This window comes from Lemur catta, chromosome 5, assembly GCF_020740605.2.
Source record: "Lemur catta isolate mLemCat1 chromosome 5, mLemCat1.pri, whole genome shotgun sequence".
In the NCBI taxonomy this organism is placed as follows: Eukaryota; Metazoa; Chordata; class Mammalia; order Primates; family Lemuridae; genus Lemur; species Lemur catta.
The window spans coordinates 64,253,291-64,274,418 of NC_059132.1; the positions used below are offsets into that span (position 1 = coordinate 64,253,291).

General features: G+C 38.7%; 1 protein-coding gene and 2 pseudogenes across 1 annotated transcript; 2 read left to right on the forward strand and 1 right to left on the reverse strand.

Annotated features, from left to right (window-relative positions):
- Window positions 1-441: 441 nt before the first annotated feature.
- LOC123638391 (histone H2A type 1-H) lies at window positions 442-958 on the reverse strand. The gene has a single exon (XM_045552006.1). The coding sequence runs from the start codon at window positions 876-878 to the stop codon at window positions 492-494; it is 387 nt and encodes a 128-aa protein (XP_045407962.1). The 5' UTR covers window positions 879-958; the 3' UTR covers window positions 442-491.
- Window positions 718-8,217, forward strand: LOC123638377 (annotated as a pseudogene).
- Window positions 8,218-14,661: 6,444 nt separating this feature from the next.
- On the forward strand, window positions 14,662-15,083 carry LOC123638413 (annotated as a pseudogene).
- Window positions 15,084-21,128: the final 6,045 nt, after the last annotated feature.

A 21,128-nucleotide genomic window follows, 5' to 3' on the forward strand; every position in this document is an offset into this window, starting at 1 on the left:
AAAAAAAAAGTTAAATAATTGGCTATATCCCAAAGGTTTCCCGAGCCATAAATGGAAACTACTACACTACTGTGTCCTACCAACAAAATGCTATCACTTTATAGTAAAATTTTATCACTTAAGCCACCTACAGCTAATTTGCAGATGTGGATATATATGATTTCCATTTCGACATTTCACATAAATTGAACGTTCTTGGGAACTCAATATAAATGACGTAGAAATTGCAAAGCATTTACGAAACCTAAGTGTCAATTAAGCTTTAACGTGTTACTGTAAGGCTCCCTGCAGACATCTACAAAAGGGAGCAGAGGAACGTTTATCTTGGCAACATAAAAATGAAAATTAAGGCTGGGATTTAAGGCTAAACTCAACAGTGTCAGTGTAGTAAACAGATTAAACAGTAACGCAGCAGGCCGTGTCACCTTTTTGTGATTATAGAAGTGGCTCTGAAAAGAGCCTTTGTTTTTCGGCGATTCCGTATGTGGTCGTTACTTGGCCTTATGGTGGCTCTCAGTTTTCTTTGGCAACAGCACGGCCTGGATGTTGGGCAGAACGCCGCCCTGAGCGATGGTGACTTTGCCCAGCAGCTTGTTGAGCTCCTCGTCGTTGCGGATGGCCAGCTGCAGGTGGCGAGGAATGATACGAGTCTTCTTGTTGTCCCGGGCCGCGTTGCCTGCCAGCTCCAGGATTTCGGCGGTCAGATACTCCAGCACCGCCGCCAGGTACACTGGCGCGCCGGCTCCGACCCGCTCGGCATAGTTGCCCTTGCGGAGGAGTCGGTGCACTCGGCCTACAGGAAACTGAAGGCCGGCCCGAGAAGAACGGGTCTTCGCCTTGGCGCGAGCTTTGCCTCCCTGTTTGCCACGGCCAGACATACTAGAGAATCTGTGGTCGTTGCCAGCAAAGACTGAAAAGAAAGTGGAAAAACGCAAATTTTATAGCCTCTGCTGGGCGCGAAAAGGGAGCTGTGTGATTGGCTGACATTTGATTTTTCATTTAGACCAATGGAACGTGATTATGCAGGATACGTGTTTTCATTGGGTAAAACCGCCAATCACCAGAGACCTTTACTACTCCTAATTTACATAACCGCCTTTAAGGAGAACAAACCAAGCCTGTGCTTTGTGTCTTCCTTCACTTTCTTGTTTTTCGTCATTATGCCTGAACCGACCAAGTCAGCCCTTGCCCCTAAAAAGTGATCAAAAAAAGCTACCAACGAAGCCCAGAAGGACGGCAAGAAGCGCAAGCGCAGCCGCAAGGGGAGCTACTCCGTGTACGTGTACAAGGTGCTGAAGCAGGTCCACTCTGACACCAGCATCTCGTCCAAGGCCTCATGAATTCCTTTGTCAACGACATTTTCGAGCGCATCGCGAGTGAGGCTTCTCGCCTGGCGCATTACAACAAGCGCTCGGACCATCACCTCCAGGGAGATCCAGACGGCCGTGCGCCTGCTGCTGCCCGGAGAGCTGGCCAAGCACGCTGTGTCTGAAGGCACCAAGGCTGTCACCAAGTACACCAGCTCCAAGTGAGCTCCTCGCTGCAGAGGTAGGGTCCTTCTTGTCCCACACCCCGCGAAGGCTCTTTTCAGAGCCGTCCACGTTTTCTAAAAAAAGAGCCAATTCACTTTTAGTTCTCCATTTGTCAGAAGTACAAATGGCCATTTCATAGTATTTGAATGTATAGTTACAATTGGTTTTTGGCAAAACATTTTGTGCCTTCTAGGTACCCTTTGGTAGTCCCTTCATGTATATTTTGTTGGCATTTTTAAGCTGCAGTTGCCCTATTGGTATCACAAACTTCGTGTGGTTCCAGAAGGACTAATAATGCAAATAACGTCCTGTTCTCTGCTTTAGCTGAGGCAGTATTTGAAGATGCCACGGTGTACTGCAAGTATCTAGAGCGTCCCAATAGTTCCTGGAGTTCTCTTTCAAGTTATCTATGAAGAGACATACGCTCACTATTGACTTTAATTCAGGCAAGCATTTAGAGCTGGATCCAGAAATTGTAAATCTCAGCTGACAAAGGAGAGCCAGTGTGTCTGTTCCCTTCCCAAACTTCATCAGGCCCACAACTCCCTGCATCTCTTTGAACCTAAAACCTCATAGTGTGCTAGTAAGATAACTTTTAAGGTTATAGTGCTGACTTAAGACTTGGTGATTTATAGTCATAAGACAGCATAGTTTAGATTAGCTTTCCTTTTCTAGGTTCTCATCTTGTCTCTCCATGCGATTTAGCCGTACCGTGGTCTCCACCACTTACCCCCCATCCGTAAAATTGTAAGAATTGTTAAAAAGATTAAATGGCTTTTAGTCATGCTCTAATAAATAGCATGTTTTGAGAAGTAAATCGGAGTACTTTATTTGTATCAGGATAAGAATGAAGACTTGGAAAACTTCAAACTTCTTTTCCTTCACCTCTTCAGCTCTCTTTGAAATAACAGTAAAGCAGTGTGTCCCTTTTCTTTTCCCTGTTGGCAGGAAAACCTGGTGTTCTGATGATAAGGGAAGTCAAAATTAAAGGTATGTCTGGTTTGAGGACTGTGATGGACCACTACCTGGAGGAACACAGGGAACAACTACTATTATATTTTCGCTCAAGAGTAGGGAATTAGTGTGGGTTACAAAGGAAGAACAAGTGTAACCAGTACACTTTTTCTTAAGGCAAACCATGAAATTTGCTAATTGAATCCATCCACTCTTCTTCACCCATTCATATTAATATTTATTCTGCAAACTGATCTTGAGTGCCTAATATGTGCTATGAAAAATTCCTGTAATGGAAAAATCAACAGCATTTTGAAAGGAAGGAAACAGTTAAGCAAATAAGGACTCCAAAAAGAAACTAGGAAAGGAGCAAAATGAAGCCTGCCTTACTGGGAAGTTGAAAGTTTTCCAAGTTTTCAGCTCTTGTTGTAAGAACCTATGCAGTGAGGGAGGCAAGGTGCTCTAGGCAGAGGAGTCTGAGCACCCAGAGGAGTTTTTAGAGTTGCTGGAGGCTCAAATGGCTGGAGATAAATGTGGCAAGGTAACTCAGAAAGGGCTTTAAGATCCTGAGGGGCTCTGTATGCCTTCTCTACCAGGGGAAGGTGGATTCTAGGCAGAATTTTAAAATCTTACAAAATGTGTGATTCGGATTCATTATTCTGGTGGTTCAATTGAGAGTAGATTGGAAGGAAGTGAGTTCTAAGTTTGAGAGGTTGGAAATGCCAGCCAGCAAGTGAGGGCCCAAACTAAGGCAGGGGCAGCCGTCAGAAATAGAAGTAGGAGCTGGAGAAAGGGGAATTTGAGGAATAAAGGAGGCAGAAAGGGCAGAGCTTGCTGCAGACTGACTTACAGGGGAAGGAGAGAAAGAGAGAGGGCAAACCTGGAATGATGTCTAGGTTTCAACTTCTGCAACTAAGAGTTCAAAAAGAGTTTCAAAAGGGGGGTTTGGTAGGAAAGGGGATTTGCCCAGTTCATCCAGTCAACAAATATTTATTGCTTATTTACTATGAGCCAGGCACTGTTTGAAGTCCTGTCAATATGGCAGTAAGTAAAATATTAAATTGAATCACATGAAATTGCCAATATTTGAATGTTTTTGACCTATAGAAATGGCAGTTTCATGTGTTCCAATCTATGGATAAAGTCCCTGACCTCATACTGAGAAGCATATGTAAGTGGTTCAGAGAGGCATTCACTTTCCAACTGCCCTACATATCTCCTGGTTGGTAGAGCAATTTATGTAGCAGATTATTATTCCCTAGTGATAGTGAAATAACATTTATTGAGGGCATATTATGTAACAGACTATATTAAAATTCTTTTACTTATGTTAACTCATTTAATTATCTCAATGGTCTTATGAGGTAGGCTCTATTATTATTTCCACCTTACAGATGAGGAAATAGAGGGTCAGCAAATTACATGAGTAAATAAACTAAATGGGAGCTTGAAGTGGAAAAAAGAAGCTCAGACAGCCCAGAGAGGGGACATTTAGGAAGCAAAATGAGAGTGGATCATACCCTAGAGCCTCACTTTCAGAAGTTTCTCAAACATGAAATCCTAAACTCACCTGCCCCTTGAATAGAAGGATAATACTGTATGCAGAATGCCAACATGAAGAACAAACTAATGAGAAAAGAAATCTTTCATAGAGGAAGGATGAAGATGTTAAGAAATGCATTGGCCCCCTCAATGATTAACAAGGGCTTTCTGAAATGAGAGGCTCAATTAGTGGAAGAGCAGGGCCAAGAAGGGCAAGGTTCTTGAGCACACTCAGGTGATGCTGACAATTCCCAAGGTTCAGGGGGGAGTTTGCTTGGCTCACAGTAGGATAGTCATAGGACTCAGATAGGATTATGTGATACTAGACTATCCAAATAATATTATTAAACTTGTTTATTCAATTGTTTCCTCTTAAAATGTCCTTTGGATTTTTATCATTAGAAGTAAATGAACCAACTCTTGAAAGTTGGTTGGAACCAACTCTACGTGTTCTTTTTAGCTCAATAATAAACCAGAGTGTATTATTTCTATTACTCTTGGAGATGATGTTTATACTAATATATACTTGCATTAATCACATTGTTTCTATGCCTCAATACAAACTCCATCCCAACTGTTTAACGTGTCACTGTCAAAGTCCATGTGATTTTGTTGAGTTTCTCCAAGGGAGGAAGGGAGGAGAGGAGAGAGAATTTACCTGGGAAGAGATCCCAATGTAACAATTTAGAAAATTTGCACAGTGGCTCAATTTTAATATGTAGCTATTTTTATTATTAATAATGCATAGCACTTGAAAATTTTAAGCACTGTTCTAGGGCTTTATATTTAATAAATTATTTAATTTTCTAACTATCTTATTAAACCTATTTTTCCATGCAAACACTGAGGGCCAAAGCATTTCAGTAACTTGCCTAAGCACATACATTGAGGAAGCGTCTCTGCCAGGATGTCTGGGTCTAGTCTGTGTTTGTAACCAGTATACCATACTTCCCAAATAAGTCTGTGTACATCATTATTCTTTGACAAAAAAATATCTTCACAACATGTTGCTGAGTGGGATGGTATATAAGGAGCATGAATAGTATATAAAATTATGTATTCACAGAGAAATACTCATTAAAATGTAAAAAAATGGTTGGTGTGTTATGCAATTTTACAGTAAAACCCCTTTTATCTGACTTTGACTTTCCCAAATTATTGCCTTAATCAATGCTTCTCATTTCCTTTGTGAAATATATTGAGTGTTGCCATGGGAACTGAAAGTCCCTGCAAGTAGCCTTGTGTAAATTCATTTACTTTTGTTAAACCGTATGTTAACCTTCAGTGTTATGTTAATTCCCCCAAAAAGTTCACTTTTGTTACTGTAACTGTATAAAATGAAATATCATGTAGATGAAAGGAAAATGAGTTGGAAAAATAATTGCTATTACTATGAATGCCCAGTTACTGTTCTGTAGACATGCTGTAGTTGAATTCTTAGAAATATTCTAATTAGGTGTAAGTTGATTTTAAAAATTGTGAGAAAACTCAGATAAGGATTCAAAGGCAATCAGATTGCTTTCCCAGTGCCTCTAAATTCTCATGCTTCTTTCTCATGCTTCAGTTCAATCTGAAAAGTATTTTATAACACTTTTTAAAAAGTGTGTGGTTGATCGTAGGAAGTTTCAATTTAGGACTCCATTCAATAAATTATCATTGAAAAACTGGCAAAGGAATATAAACATTCATGGATTAAGTAAGAATAAAAGGTTTAAAGTATGAAGCATTTTAAAATAATTCCCAACTTTAACTTTTACTTTTGATTAATTGAATATTGAAACTGTAGGGACCAATGGAAAACTTTCTTTTTGCCCTCTGAACGTTTGCTGAAAAAAATCAACTCACACAATGCAGATTAATAGCAGAAAAGATATACAAATTTATTAACGTGAATAGGGGAGTATCACAATGATTACCTCTCCAGCCCCTCACACAATGAGGTACAGATGGTTATATACCCTTCTTAGGGGAAAGGGAGACAGAGAAGTATGGATAATTTTAGGGGGTAGTAGATGATTTTTAGAAGAATTCAATGGGCTTGAAGAACATACAATGGCCTAGAACAGTCTCTTGGGCCCACAGAGCAGACAATGGTTTATGACAAGTCTGTCCCAGTTTGTTGAAACCTTAATCTTCTTTCCTACAATATGGATTCAGTTAATGAAAACCCAGGGAAGATAATGTTGTTGAGACCACAAGGGGATTTTGGTCTTTGTCTAGTTACTCATCGCATAAAGATCCCCTGAGACAACAAGGATTGTCAATGAAGAAAGCAATTTTTTAATAGGACAGACACCTTGTTGGGAGAATGGGAGAAGCTGCCTCAAATCCATCTCTCTCAGTAATGGAGCTTATGGGCTTTTTAAGAAGGGGCCATTGGGGCGGGCCCAGGGACCTGGTGAGTACTGGCACTAGGAATTTTGCCCTGGGGCCTTCAAAACTTAACCTCTCTATCTTGCAGAAAGTCTATCATTTCTGGGAAACAACTCAAAAGGTCAAGTAGTTAATTAAGTGAGAGGATTATAAAAAACATATAAGGATCTTTGAAATTTGTTTATGGAGCTGCTTACAAGACCAGAGATAATTGTTTTCTTCTTTGTTGGGTCTGAACTTTAGGTAGATAAATGAACTTCAGAGAACAAATTCATCCTGTGCTTTTACAGATACAGAGAAATGAGAGACAGGAGTGGGGGGAAGGTCAGAGAGACCTTGAGTCTTATTTAGTTCAGCATGTCAAAGTGCCTTATTTTGGGCTATCAGTTTCTGAGCTCCAACAATAAAATCTCATTAGATGAAGCATCTATTGTCCGACACATGAGTGTGTATTTTCTAATATGTCAGAACAAATTAAAGGTCCAAAGTTTTTAAAAAGAAAAAAAAATACTTTCAAGAAATCTTGGTAAAATTTTTAAAAAAATTTTAAATACAATACAAGGGAATATTTAGGTCTACCCATTCTTTTTGATATATGTACAGTCATTTTAGAAAAAGTGAAATTCATAGTTTGATCACAGAATACTTACCAAAGCATTATTTAATATTTCTTTCTTGAATGGCTTTACCCATACTTTAATTCTGCTTTCCTCATAGACTTGGAAAACTATACCCTGTATCTACTCCCCAGCCAATCAGTTATGCCAAATCCCTAGTCCCTTGCCCACCAAAATTCTCTTAAAAACCCCAGCCCAGAACTCTTTGGAGAGACAGATTTGAAGAGTTACTCCCATCTCCTCATTTGGCTGCTTTCTCTATTGCAACCCCTGTTGTCTCATTGTATTGGTCTGATAACTGTGCAGTGGGTAAAAGAAGCTGGTGGTCCTATAACATGTATATTTGCCTTCCCACATCTGCTACTCCTAGGGACTCAGGGCCTTTTCCATTGTCTTTTCATTTCTCTAAAATTTATTATTCTTTATTGAGGATGCTCTATAAACTGAAGTTCTAAGTCACATCTTTGAGTTACTCATTTTTGGATACTCCCACATGTGATATGTGATATACACATGTTAATAAACTTGTATGTTTTTCTCTTGTTAATGTGTCTTTTGTTACAGGGGCCACAGCTGAGAACTCAGAAAGGTGGAGGGAAAATAATGGAAGCATGGAAATAAAGGAAAAATCTTGAGTCCCTTCAAGGGAAAATCCGGACATCTTAGCTAGCCTTGTGAAGTAAGTGGACAACCTGATGAGCCAGAAGATGGTAATAACAATAGTTCTCAAACCAAGCCAGCGCTATGAGGTGTTTTAGTTCCCCATGGAAATTAAAAGATAACATCTTAACATATGTTCTTGAGTTGTTTTTCAGAAACCTCCACCAGCTAGAAAATGTAGATAAGGGGAAACTGAGGAATTGAACTCTAGTCTCCTTTCTTTGCTCCAAGTTTCTACCTGAGGGGCCTGGAGAGAGTCACGCCTACCTCAGCACCGCAACATCTTTTTCAGCTAATAGAGAATCTCTGAATCCACCTATGACCAGCAAGGTCATTATCCCTTCAAGATATCCTGACTTTTTAGGTCAGACCCTCCATGTGTTTTACAGTTTTGCCTGCAATTTCTGCTTTCCTGAAATGTACCCTGGCCTTTAAAAACCCTTGTTTGTAAGCCATCTGGGAGTGCGGGTCTTAAGCGTTAGCTGCCTGTACTCCCTGCTTGGTGCCATGCAATAAAGGCTTTTTTTTCCTACTGGAAACCTCTGTGTCAGTGTCTGGCCTTACTGTGTGCTGCCAGGTATGTGGACCCCTTTGGTACAGTAACACTAAGCTAGTCAAACCATTTTGCTCAGTTATCTCCGTTGATTCTTAAAGTATCCAGTGGAGTGACTATTGTCTTCACTATCATTATAAAGATGAGGAAATGAAGACATAAACAACAAAAGTGACCATACTGAAGCTACAACTTAAATTTGGTCTTGTCTGATTGTAGAGACTAAGCTCTTAGTTACTCTCCAAAGTAAGAAGAGTCTACACAAAAACACTGAAAGACAAAAGAAATAACATTTTAAATTATATCAGGATTTATTATAATTTCTTTAGAGTTAAAAGATTTCATAGTATTTTCGTATGCGTGTAAAAATATTAAATATACAAAAACATTATTTTCATAGATATAAACTTAATAGGGTAATCTTTGGACTATGATTTATAGATATTTTTCAGTTTGCCTAATCTGAATTTTCTAAATTTTTAACCATGTACATGAATCGCTTTGTAGTTATTCTAACATCAACTGATATATTAAAATTCAATTCTGGCACTAAGCATCTGGAGTTAGCCAGACCTCACCAGTTAAAGGGCACACTTCCCAACGAGACTGCCCCCACTTCAGACACCAACTGCAAGTGGTGTTCCCAGGCCACTAGCATTTCTGAGCAACTGGCTCCAAATTCAAGGGTTTCCACTACTATCTCAGATTTGATAGTTTGCTAGAATGACTCACAGAATACAGGCAAATGCTACACTTATGATTATAATTTTATCATAAAGGATGCATTCAGGACCAGCCAAATGAAGAGACATACAGGGGAAGGCCTGGGAGGATCCTGAAAGCAGAACAGACCTCTTCCTGTGGAGTCAGGGGTCACCTCCCTATGCATTTGCCAACCAGTAAGTGCACTGATCTTGGTGTCAAGTTTTTATGGGGCTTTCATTATGTAGGAGTGATTGAATGAATCATTGGCCATGTGACTGAACTCAATCTCTAGACTCCTTGAAAGTTGTTCTCACTCAGAGCCCCTGACTCTTTAATCACATGGTTGGTCTTCCTGGTGATCAGCTCCCATCCTGAGTCGTCTCATTTCTTATCAAAAATTCAGGTGTAAAACAAGGGTCTCATGAATAACAAAGACCTTTTTTTTGAGACAGTGTCTTGCTATGTTGCCCAGGCTGGTTTTGAACTCTGGGCTTAAGGGCCTATAGCTGGGACTATAGGTGCTCTCAACATTCTTACTACTGGGGGAATTCCAAGGATTTAGTGTCTCCCTTTCAAGAACCATAGACAAAGGCCAAATTCTTTATTATACAACAGTAGTAGAAAATGTATTATATATATAAAATACATCTTACATATGATAGATGCATTATACTATATGCATATATAAAAATTTTGAGAACCCAAAAACTTCCTGTGTGCTGAAAAACAATATTTGGATTCATGGAGAGATTCACCAAGTTTTATCAATAACTAACACAGAATAAGAATGACAAAAATGATTGATTTAATATTGGTATTAAGTTTTCCGAGGACATGGAGAGAGAGAAATTAATTATGAATGCGGAAAAGTAAGTTGAGAAAAAAGAATTCTGAATAAGATTGTGGAGTAAAGGGAAAACTTCCCTTCCGTCTGTTGTGGAAACCACAAGGAGGGGGTTAGGTCTAGGTCAAGTTGCTTGTCGCACAAAATCCAATTATCAAGACAATGAGGATTACCAAGGAAGAACGGAATGCTGTAGATGTCTTGTCAGGAAATGGGAGAAGCTGCCTCAAATTCGCCTCTCTAAAGGATATCATAGACTTTTAAAGTAGGGGCCACATGCCTGGAGCAGGTAGTAATGTATTGGGGGAAGGTTGTCAGGGATGGTGAATCTTGGGGTCAGGAAGTCTGCCCTGGGGCCTTCAGTATCTCAACTCCTTTGTCTTGTCTTTGTCCTTTCCTCAGTCAGGGGAAATTCCAGAGACAGCCCCTTCCTGCACTTTGTAGGGAGAAAGAGAGTAGTAGGTTAGAAAGTCCTTGTTTCTGAGACAGTTTCTAAGGCCTTCCAATTTCCTATTAATTCAAAAGAGCTCAGCATGCTAAAGCCCCATACTTTGTGGTATTGTTCTCTGAGCTCCAACAAGACATTTGATAAATATATTGCCACCTACATGTTTCTTTCATCTCTTCTGAAAATAATTTTACATAGAGACCTGGTGGGGGGCATAGTTGTCCTTCTACATTTCTAAGTTCTTTTCTGGGGCTATCGTAACAAAGACAGATTAATAAGAGAAAACCAAGCAAATTTATTTAGTGTAAGTTGTATGACATAGGAGACTTCATAAGAAAATGAAGACCCAAAGAAATGGTTAAATCTCAGCATTTATGCTAGGTAGGTTTGATGAACCATGGAATGTCCTGGGAAATTGTGATAGGGCAAAAGGTTTGAAGTAAGAACAGTAAAATGAGGGAAACTCATGCGATTCCCAATTGTTCAATCAAAGTGGTTCCATGGTGACCTCTGAATCACGAGGGATGTCCCAATGCAGGCACTATAAAACAAGATGCAGACCATAACCAGGCCTCTTTTTGGCCCCTTCCTTTTGCTCTCCCTTTGCTGTGACAATGGGTCCAGTCATCATCTGTGGCGTATATATCTCACCCTGTAAACCTATATCTTGCTCTTTCTCTATAATCCTATCTCTCCTCAATAAACCTCATTTTTGTGCTTGCCTTACTTTGGTGCATCTTGCCATTCTTTGACCATAAGCACACCAAAAACTGACATTTCAGACTGAAACCTTACAGAAAGGACAATAATTTTGCCTAGTACAGTAAAGAAGTTAATTATATTAAATATGATACTTTTAGGGCTCAGAAAAACACCACCAAAAAATGAAGGCCTCAGAAGCAAAAGTTATTCTCTGACCTTCTGCTGCCTCTCATTCCCATTCTTCCCTTAAGCTAGCCATAAAAACTAGAATCCCTCTTCCACAAGGCAGGTCATAAAAACCAGAACCTCTTTTCCCCAAAGTCAGCCATAAAACCTAAAGATATTACTCTGACTTTCCGTCCACCTTTCTTTGTAAAAACTGGCCATAAAGAAATTATCTGACTTACCTTGTTTGACTGTAGGTCATAAGATCCCCATTCCAGAGAGGAACCTGCTTCATAACCATGTAACAAAGGAGATGGCCTGAAAAAAATTGGCAAAAATGTTTTCTGTCTCTTTAAAACATCCCCCACTCCATTTGGAGAACTAGGACCTGCATCCCTGCTCAGGCCAGCAGTTGTGAGGGGCAGGGGAATGTCTTTTGTTCTTTATGCTACAGGAGATGGCTCAGCAGAACAGTGAGGGTGGGGAGGTCCTTCAGGGATATGGGAAGACCAGAATCACCAACTGTATTTGAACAGCAATTCCCTGAAGCTGAATGCCCTACCTTTAAAAGCTCTGTATTTCTGCTTATTATTAGGACAATGGCATTTTAGTCAGTAGTCTATCTTCATTTGCTGGCAAATTAATAAATCTCTCTCAAACCACTTGTCCTCCTTCTGATGTGGTCTCAGGGACAGGGGCCAAGCTTTTGGTATTAATCAGAAAGAAGGGAATGTATGTTCAGAGAGGCAAAGAGGAGTCTAGACAGACAGGCCTTGCTGAGTTTCCCCACTCAAGTCTATTAGCATTATGTCATACCCTTTTTGTCCAATCATATTTCTACGTGGCTGTCCATATTTTCTTTAACCTAAGCATAAAAATGGACAATTTCCCCTGTATCTTTGAGTCTTCATTATGAAGGCTCCTGTGTATACATGTTAAATAAGTTTGTATGCCTTTTCTTCAATTAATCTGCCTTTTGCAAGTTGAGTTTTCAGCAAAGCTTCAGAGATGGAAGGGTCCCCTTGGCCTCTACAATACTTTATCACTTGGAAATAAATCAATAAATCCCCCTAATTAAGCAAAGATTCAATCGACTATACTAAAATCCAATTCTGTTACCAAAAGCTAGGCACTTGTCCTGGCACTTGTCCTCAAGGCCACTTCAGAAGAATGGGAAAGAGTGGTTTCAGGAGAAGGAAAGAGAAATTTTATGACTTTACCGGCAGGAGAGGATGGAGACTCCTGTGTGAAATGCCATTGCCCTAATGATAAACAGAAATACAGAGCTTTTAAAGGGAGGCCATTCAGCTTCAGGCAGTTGCTGTTCAACTACATTTGATGATTGTGATCTGTCCCATCTTCTGTAGCACAAATAACAAAAGACTTAGCCTGCCCCTCTCAACCACTGGCCTGAGGTTGAGATGAAGGTTTTAGTTCTCAAAAAGGAGTGGAGGATGTTTTAAAGAGACAGAAAATATTTTTGCCATTTTTTTCAGGCCATTCCCTCTGTTACATATTCCCCACTTTCAATATTTCCCTTCCATATCTATGGCAGGAGGGGTGACTACTCTGTTACAATTCTGGATGTAACAAATAGATTTTAAAAACCATAATACCCAGTGATGGTAAATATATATACCCAATAGTTACTGCTGACAAAAGTGAATGTAATAAAACCTTTGAGGAAAATGTAGTAAGTGAAGGAAATAAGAAATATTTTACCCCAAATATGCTGTAATATATTTTGAGATGGCTTCCATGGTCTCAGAGATAGAAGTGAGGTTGCAAAGCTGTCTTTTGTAGGGGGAAATCTGCATTGTAAAGAACCTCTATTAATGCAGCCAAGTCTTTCCTTATGATCTAGGAAAGAATAACTGAGATTCTAATACCTTTAAAAGTCTGAAAAGAAACATTTATCATCTATTCTCTTTGAGGGCTGCTACCTGTGAGGCTTTATCAAGGCATAACAAGACCATCTTTGCTAGCCAAGCTTCTTTTATCCCTCCCATAACCTGTTTTGTCGCCCAAAACCTGTTTGGGTACAACCCAAGCTCCCATTCTTTAAAAACCTCTGTACCTCATTGAGGAATGAAGTTTTCACTCTTAAGGCTCCCATTGTATACATGTTAAAATAAATTTGTGTGTCTTTTTCTCCAATTAATCAATCTGCCTCGTGTCATTGATTTTTCAGTGGCTCTTTATGGGGCCAAGGGCCTTGCTCCCTACATAAGATTAATCGAAATGCCTTAAAATCTATACCCTTTGTGACAAAGCATTTCAATTTTACATTATCCTCAGGAAATAAATAACATGCCATTCTCCTTTAAAATAGGAAAAGAAGCTAGAAAGCACATTATTGCTAAGTACTAGAGCTTTTGTTAGAATGTATCATAGAAAATCTTTATTATTGAATATTAAGCGGATACAGATAATCACTTCTAAAATTTTCCCTAATGCAATTTTTCTAAATTTTTAACTGTGGACATAGATTCCCTTTGGCAAGGGAACTTGATTCAATTATGGAACAGAATAGAATTTTGGTAATAGTTCCAAGTATGTATAGTGTCAAAGGTGGTATTTCATCAGTAGGGGAAAGATGTATTATTTTAAAAATCTGGCTGGCCAATGAACTGCTAGGGAATTGGTTAAAATTATGGAGAATTCATAAGAAGGAATAATATTGTATTAATATTATGAAGAATTCATCAGAAGAAATAACAAACAGGGCCAGGCATACTGGCTCACACCTATAATCCCAGCACTTTGGGAGGCCAAGGCTAAAAGATCAGTTGAATCCAGGAGTTGGAGACCAGCCTGGGTAACATAGTGGACTCTTTCTCTACAAAAAATTTTTTAAAATTACCTGAGCAAGGTGCAGCACACCTACAATCATAGCTCCTCTGTAGGCTGGTGCAGAAAGATTGCTTGACCCCAGGAGTTCAAGGTTACAGTGGACTGTGACTGTGCCACTCACTGTACTCCAGTCTGGGAAAAAGAGAGAGATCCTGTCTCTCAAAAAAAAAAAAAAAAGAAGAAGAAGAAAGAAAGAAAGAAAGGAAGGAAGGGAGAAAGGAATAATAAGCAGACATCAAAATCACCTTTTTTTGGAAAGCTCTTTAGATAAGGGAAATTGATTAAAATATAATCAGTGCAAAGAAGTTGCAAAACGCCATATACAGCACTGCATACATTTGCTTGGAAAAATATGGACATTTATCATTGATTTGCTGACTAAAATATCTTAGTAGCTAGCAGTGGGAATTATTGATTGTCTTTTTTGTATTTTCCAAAATATTAGTGTTTTCTTTTGCATTCAAAAGCCATTTATTTTTTAAAGCCTTAAAGCATACTAACAAAATAGTGCTGTATTACAAAACCGAACAAGAAAGGAAACAGAAAGCTCGCCTTTTTTTTTTTTTTTTTTTTTTTTTTGGCGCGTTAGATGTCCCCCTCCAAACAGGGCGGGCCTTCCCGCCTCCTTCTTTCAGGTTCTCAATTTGGTCCGCCTGAGACGTATAAAAAGCTGCCTCAGGCAAACGCCTCTACAACTTATTTTGTTGCTCTTACGTCGTTTTTTTCCGTCATCATGTCTGGCCAAGGCAAGGGCGGAGTCAAGCGGCACCGTAAGGTTCTGCGCGACAACATCCAGGGCATCACCAAACCTGCAATCCGGCGCCTGGCCCGCCGTGGCGGAGTCAAGCGTATCTCCGGCCTCATCTACGAGGAGACTCGCGGGGTGTTTAAGGTGTTCTGGAAAACGTGATCCGCGACGCTCCGTCACCTATACCGAACACGGTCACCGCCATGGACGTGGTCTATGCACTCAAGCGCCAGGGTCGCACTGTCTACGGCTTTGGAGGTTAAACATGTGCGTTTTTCCCCCCATTATTAACAAAAGGTCCTTTTTAGGGTCCCTTATTTTGTCATCTAAGGAGCCGTGACACTTAAACCTGTTTCTAGAAACTTACCTAATGATTCTCAATGTTACTCTGCTGTGTTTTTCACTTGCTCAGCTCGTGTGTGTGCGCCCAGTTCTGAAGCTACGCTGTCGGCCGCTAGCTAGCCAATTTTGGCAGGGTTTTAAGTATACTGTCATGCAGTCTTAAAGTTGCGTAGTTTACGCTAGGGAATTCCTGTTGCTAATGGTGGAAGCTTTTTATAATCTGCATACAGACGTTGCGAGAGAAACTCAAAACATGCTGTAAGCATGTAACACCAAGACTCAAGTGCTTGGTAGTATTATTCAGAAGTTGTTAAACCCAAAACTCAGCAGGGATGTTTTTAAAGAACTCAACAAAGGAAGGACTGATGTTTTTCTTGTCTTGGAAGGTTTTTTTGTTTGGTTTCTTAATAATGGATATCTAAGGTATAACTGACGCAAGTATACAATGTACCTCATCTGAGATGTATACCTTGTGCAATGATTAAATCGAGTTTAACATCTATCTCACATTTTTGTGGTGAGAGCATTTAATATTTTAATGTTTAATATTAATTTTCAGTATACGATAAACTTTTCACGATTCTGTACAATGGATCTCCAGAATCTATTCATTCTTTCTGGGTTTATGCTCTTTGACCAACATCTCCCCATTGCATTCCCACCCCCATCCCCTGGCAACCACCATTCTGCTCTTCTGAGTTCAATTTTTTTAGATTTCACATATAAATGAGATCATGCAATGTTCGTCTTTCTGTGCCTGGCTTATTTCACTTATAATGTTCCCCAGCTTCATCTATGTTGTCGATCATGGCAGGTTTATTTCTTTTTTAAGGCTGAATAGTATTCCATTGTATACATACATTTTCTTTATTCATCCGGTAATGAACACGTAAGTTGATTCCACGAGAGAGCTTTTAAATTTAAATTCGTAAATGGAATCTAGTGAGTAAAGCTATTTTTTTAGTTTTTTTTTGGGGGGGAGGGAGTTAGGTTCAATGAGCATTCATTAAGTGTTAATGATGATGAAAGTGAAGGAGAGTCATTGATATCAAATAAAAACTCAGGAGGGACAATTACAGTAGCATTGATTCAGATATACCAAAAGTACAAAACCTGTAGTCCAAGTGTGGAGTGCAGATGTGGTTTAGACTTTTTTTTTTATCTGTGGTTTTTGTCAGTAGTGCAAAAAAAAAAAAATTTATATGAAAAACATATTTTTAAATCCTGAAAATCTGTCAGCTCTGGCATTGCTAAGTGGGTGGGCCTGCATAAATTTTTCTTTGGACATAAAGAATAATCTTTTTAGGATGTAAAAAAACATAAACAAAAACTCAGGATGTAAATGTTCTATTTTACAATTTTATACCATCAAAATGATGTGATATAGTGTGGTGAAATGTTTAAGCACAACCATTAGAAGCAGATGACTTGGGATCAAACTTACATCAATCAATTTCTAGTTATGAGAACTTGGATTAATTTACATGTAGTCTCTGAGCCTCTATTTATTTGAACATTTGTGTGATGATGATGATAGTACCTAGCTCAAAGGGCTGTTGTAAAGATTAAACGAGTTGATAAATGAAAAATGCTTAGAACACAGTGTCCGACACATAGTAAGTACAACGTGAAGCACTTAATATTACTCATTTATGCCTCACCTCCAATTTCATGTGACTTTGTGACCCTTGCGTGAGAGAGCGCTTTTAAAATAACCGCATTCCAGTACTCCACATTCAACCAGCCATTTTATGACTGACTAGATTTAGAAGATACCCTAGTCTATTACGGAACCACAGGAAATACCCAAATGTCAAGTTACATTTTTTCAAACAATTTTTGCAAATGGTGATATTTATCTTGATTATTTCTTCAGTGCCATACCTTTTCTTTAGCTTGTGCTCACATTCTGGGTTGTAAATGAAGGGCAAGATCCTGCCTAGCCTTCTGAGGATGACTATGGCATGGCTGGATAGGTTTGCTGTGATTTTTGTCCTTCCCTAACCATAATCTCACTACCTTTCTATTAATCTCATTTCTTTTTTTCTGGCAGAAAAAAATATCAGATATATAGATTAGTGCTTTGTCTCTTAACTGACAGCACATAAGAAACAGGAGGAAAAGTTTTTGTTTGTTTAAGTATCAACTAGTTCTTTCCTTAGACCAATTAAATCAGAATCTCGGGGTTTGGGTCACCTCAAATATGATTTAGCACTTCCCATTAATCACTGGTCCCGCAGGCCTTTGAAGTTTAAGGGGAAATCTGTTTTAATACTATCTTCTTCTTATCAACTTCAACTAAATAAGAGAATACACCCCAAGGCTGTGGAACTCTGAGCCCCAGAGTTCTGACCCACATTAAGGGACAAAGGGTGGATTATTCTTTGTTGTAAGCATCCTTTGTTGTATTGAGAGGCTATGTGTCACACTCAAGAATTCAAATTCTTTTATTTATTTATTTACTTTAGAGACAGAATCTCTCTGTGTCACCCAGGCTGGAGTGCAGTGGCAGGTGATTACACCTCACTGCAGCCTTGTATGCCTAGGCTCAAGTGAATTTCTTTTTTTTTTTTGTTCAGACAGGGTCTTGCTCTGTTGCCCAGGGTAGAGTGCAGTGGTGTCATCATAGCCTACTGCTACTCACTGCAACCTCAAATTCCTGGGCTCAAGTGATTCTTCTGCCCCAGCCTCCTGAGTAGCTGAAACTACAGCCGTGTGCCACCACGCCCAGCTAATTTTTTCTACTTTCTTGGAGAGACAGGGTCTCACTCTTGCTCAGGCTTTTCTCTCTCTAACTCCTGGCCTCAAGTGACCCTCCCACCTCAACCTCCCAAAATGCTGGGATTACAGATGTGAGCCACTGCTCCCAACCCCAGAACTTCTTGCCTCAGCCTCCTAAGTAACTAGGACTACAGGTGAGCACCACCACATCTGGCTAATTTTTAACATTAGCCCACTATGTTGCCCAATCTGGTCTTGAATTCCTGGCCTCAAGTAATTCTCCTGCCTCAGCCTCCAAAAGTGCTGAGACTACAGGCATGAGCCATCACACCCATCCAGGAATTCAAATTCTTATCTTTATCCTAAGAAAGGATGTAGGTCAAAACTCAAAGATTTTATTTATCTATGGTTAATAGATTAAAGGTTGTTGCATAAAAAGATCTTGCTATAAACATTTGCTAGGTTCAATAGTTGCAGTCAAGACACCGGAAACCTAGGACAACTGCTTAGCTTTCCTCTCCAACTATACTGGGAAACCCCCCTAAAAAGAAACCATAACCTGAACAAGTAGAAAAAGTTACCATAACTCAGTGCTCTAAGAAGTACCATGTATAGTCCCTTTTCCAATCTTCTTCCATTAAAAATCTACTCCATTCAATTGATAATACCTTTACTCTTGTCGTTTTTTCATACTTATATTCAACTTCCTAACAATCTTTCTTGGTTTGCCTTCAAGATACATACAGACACTGACCAATTCTCAATACCTCCAGGCTACTGCCCTTTATGAGTGACTATCATCTCCAGATTACTGGCTTCAGCTTCCTTAATATTCTCCTGGCTCCCTACTGTCCTGCAGGAAGTTACCTTGACCTCCTGGCAGCGTGCAAATACTCTACCAGGCAAACTCTCCTGTGCCACAAAAATACACAGACCAAATTAAAGTGTGGGGGATGGTTTATTAAATCAATTTAAACATGCAGCAAGGGGAAAGAAATGAGGTAAGTTAACATTTAGGAGGAGGGTGCAAGCAGGTAGACCACAGTAGCTGAATAACGGGTTATACAATGCTCATATATCTTATATGTTTCACTGCTGCACCAGCCTTCTTCACTGATGATGTGCTTATGGTTATGACAACCAGAGTCCAAGTTTGGGCAAGGAGGCCCACAAATGCTAAGCATTCTGGGCCAATGACAAACACTCACTGTATTGAAGAGGAGAGACAAACATGCCTGGTCACAACTGTTGCTCACCGTAGCCTTCTAAATAGCCATGGAATTTGTGTGTTTCTTGAACAAAGGATATATGGGGCCAGAATGGATATCACCAGAGAGACTGAATTAAGGCACCAAACGGGTCAAGTATATTTAATATATTATGAATAGTGTCTCATGTACCTCATGCATATTTAGTATCCAGATGTATCATGTACGAATAGTGCCTCATGAATATTATCTATCTCTTGGTCCTTTACTCCTTTATATATTTAATCATACATGCTCTACTTACTGTTTATACTGAATGCATAAGTTTCATCCATCATATTTTTCTAGCGGAACTGAATAGTCTCAAGTAGTACAAGAAATGAATATTTCAAAATGTCAGGAAACCAAGACTAAGAATTTCATCAAATATAATCAGACCCTTGGACAGGTATTTTATAATAGAATATTTCAAATTTTATCTTTTGTTCAGCTTGATGTGTTTTAATGATATAGTTGTGAAAAGATAAGGCTTGCTTGTTTTAAGAAGGATTGATTAGTCTATGTTAAAAACTGTATCCCTTTGAAAAGTAATGGGACTTAGTAAAAATTTTGTATAATATCCGATCCTTTTCATGTTGTTTTGTAGAAAGGGCCAATCAATATTCATATCATACATTTTCTACAGTCATTATTGCTAAGTATTCCTAATAAGTTATCAGAAGATGTTTAGAACATTTTCCTAAAATTTGAGAAGACAGTTTGAAAAAGATAGCAACTTCAAGTATGTTAAGAACACATTAGTAAAGGAACTTTGGCCACAAATTAGTTCATTCAGTCTTAAGTAATTAATATTTGCTTTCTTGATCCTGAGTGAAGCAGGTTGCTTCTATTATGCCCTGGAAAATATTAAATCAAGAATGTTTAGTATATACTGTAGTTGAGTATGACAGGTGACTGGCCCAGTCCTTTCTTAATTTTGATGTTGCTGGAAAACTCAATTTCTGATCTGTATTGTGTAGCAGGAGCCTTTAGATAATTGTATGGAGAAACAGGAACCATCTGTTGATAAGATAATATATCTGCGTTATTTATTAATCAACATTATCAGTATATAGAAGAATAGAATCCTTTATTTAGGTATCATACTATCAATAGTGAGAAAAACCTCTAGGGCCTACTTATATATCACATAAAGTATTTGCGTTTATTACTACCAAATAACAAGGGCATTTATAGCTAGGAAGAAAATCAGTTTGTTGGCAGTTTTGTGCTAGACTTTTCTATGAACATAAGTATGTTCTATCCATCTTTGACTGGCTAATTTTTTTATTTTTTGTCTTGCTATATTGCCTCAAGCAATACCCCTGCCTCAGCCTTCAAAGTACTGGTTTTACAGACATGAGCCACTATGCCCAACCTATTAAATACATTTTATCTGGTTAATTTAGGGATGCATAATTTCCTTTTTTTGATTTGCAATGTTTTTTCTCATATTGTACAATATATAACAGAACAGTTCTCACATTAGTATGTGACTAAGTACAAATATAAATTATGTCTTCTCTTATAAAATGAGGAAACAAATATTATGTGTAATCTAGTGGCCAGTTGGGAAACTCCAAAAATAATTTAGATATGAGTAACATAGTAGTAACAGTTTCATTACTCAAAATCTGGGACCTTTAATTGAAAAAGATAACACCAAAAATGTTTGGTTATATTTGTTACATGTTTTGTTACAAGAAGATACGAGCATAAGTAAGATTTCTAAAGACAAATACTAAAATATTAGTTATAAAAGTAACATTTAAATTATGCACAATATACTTAGCTTTTTTTAAGAACTAACATTTTCGTCAAAATTATTCAAGAAATCAATAGAAAGCCACAGACTCTTAGAAGATGTTGGGGAAATATAACTAAAAACAAAATCACCTTTGGCTCTGGGTTTTTCTCTATGGCATTTAAGACCTAAGCAAGGGTGTACTAGAACCGTCTTTGAAGTTAGATCTGGATATATTTTCTACTATCGTCTAATCCCTTTTCCACCCTGTATTAAGGGACACTTTTCAGTAGTCCTCCTGGGTTGGAGGGTTACGTTGTAAATATTTTTTCATCCTGTAGACCACTTCTACAATGCCTTATAATTTAGTTGAAAAGC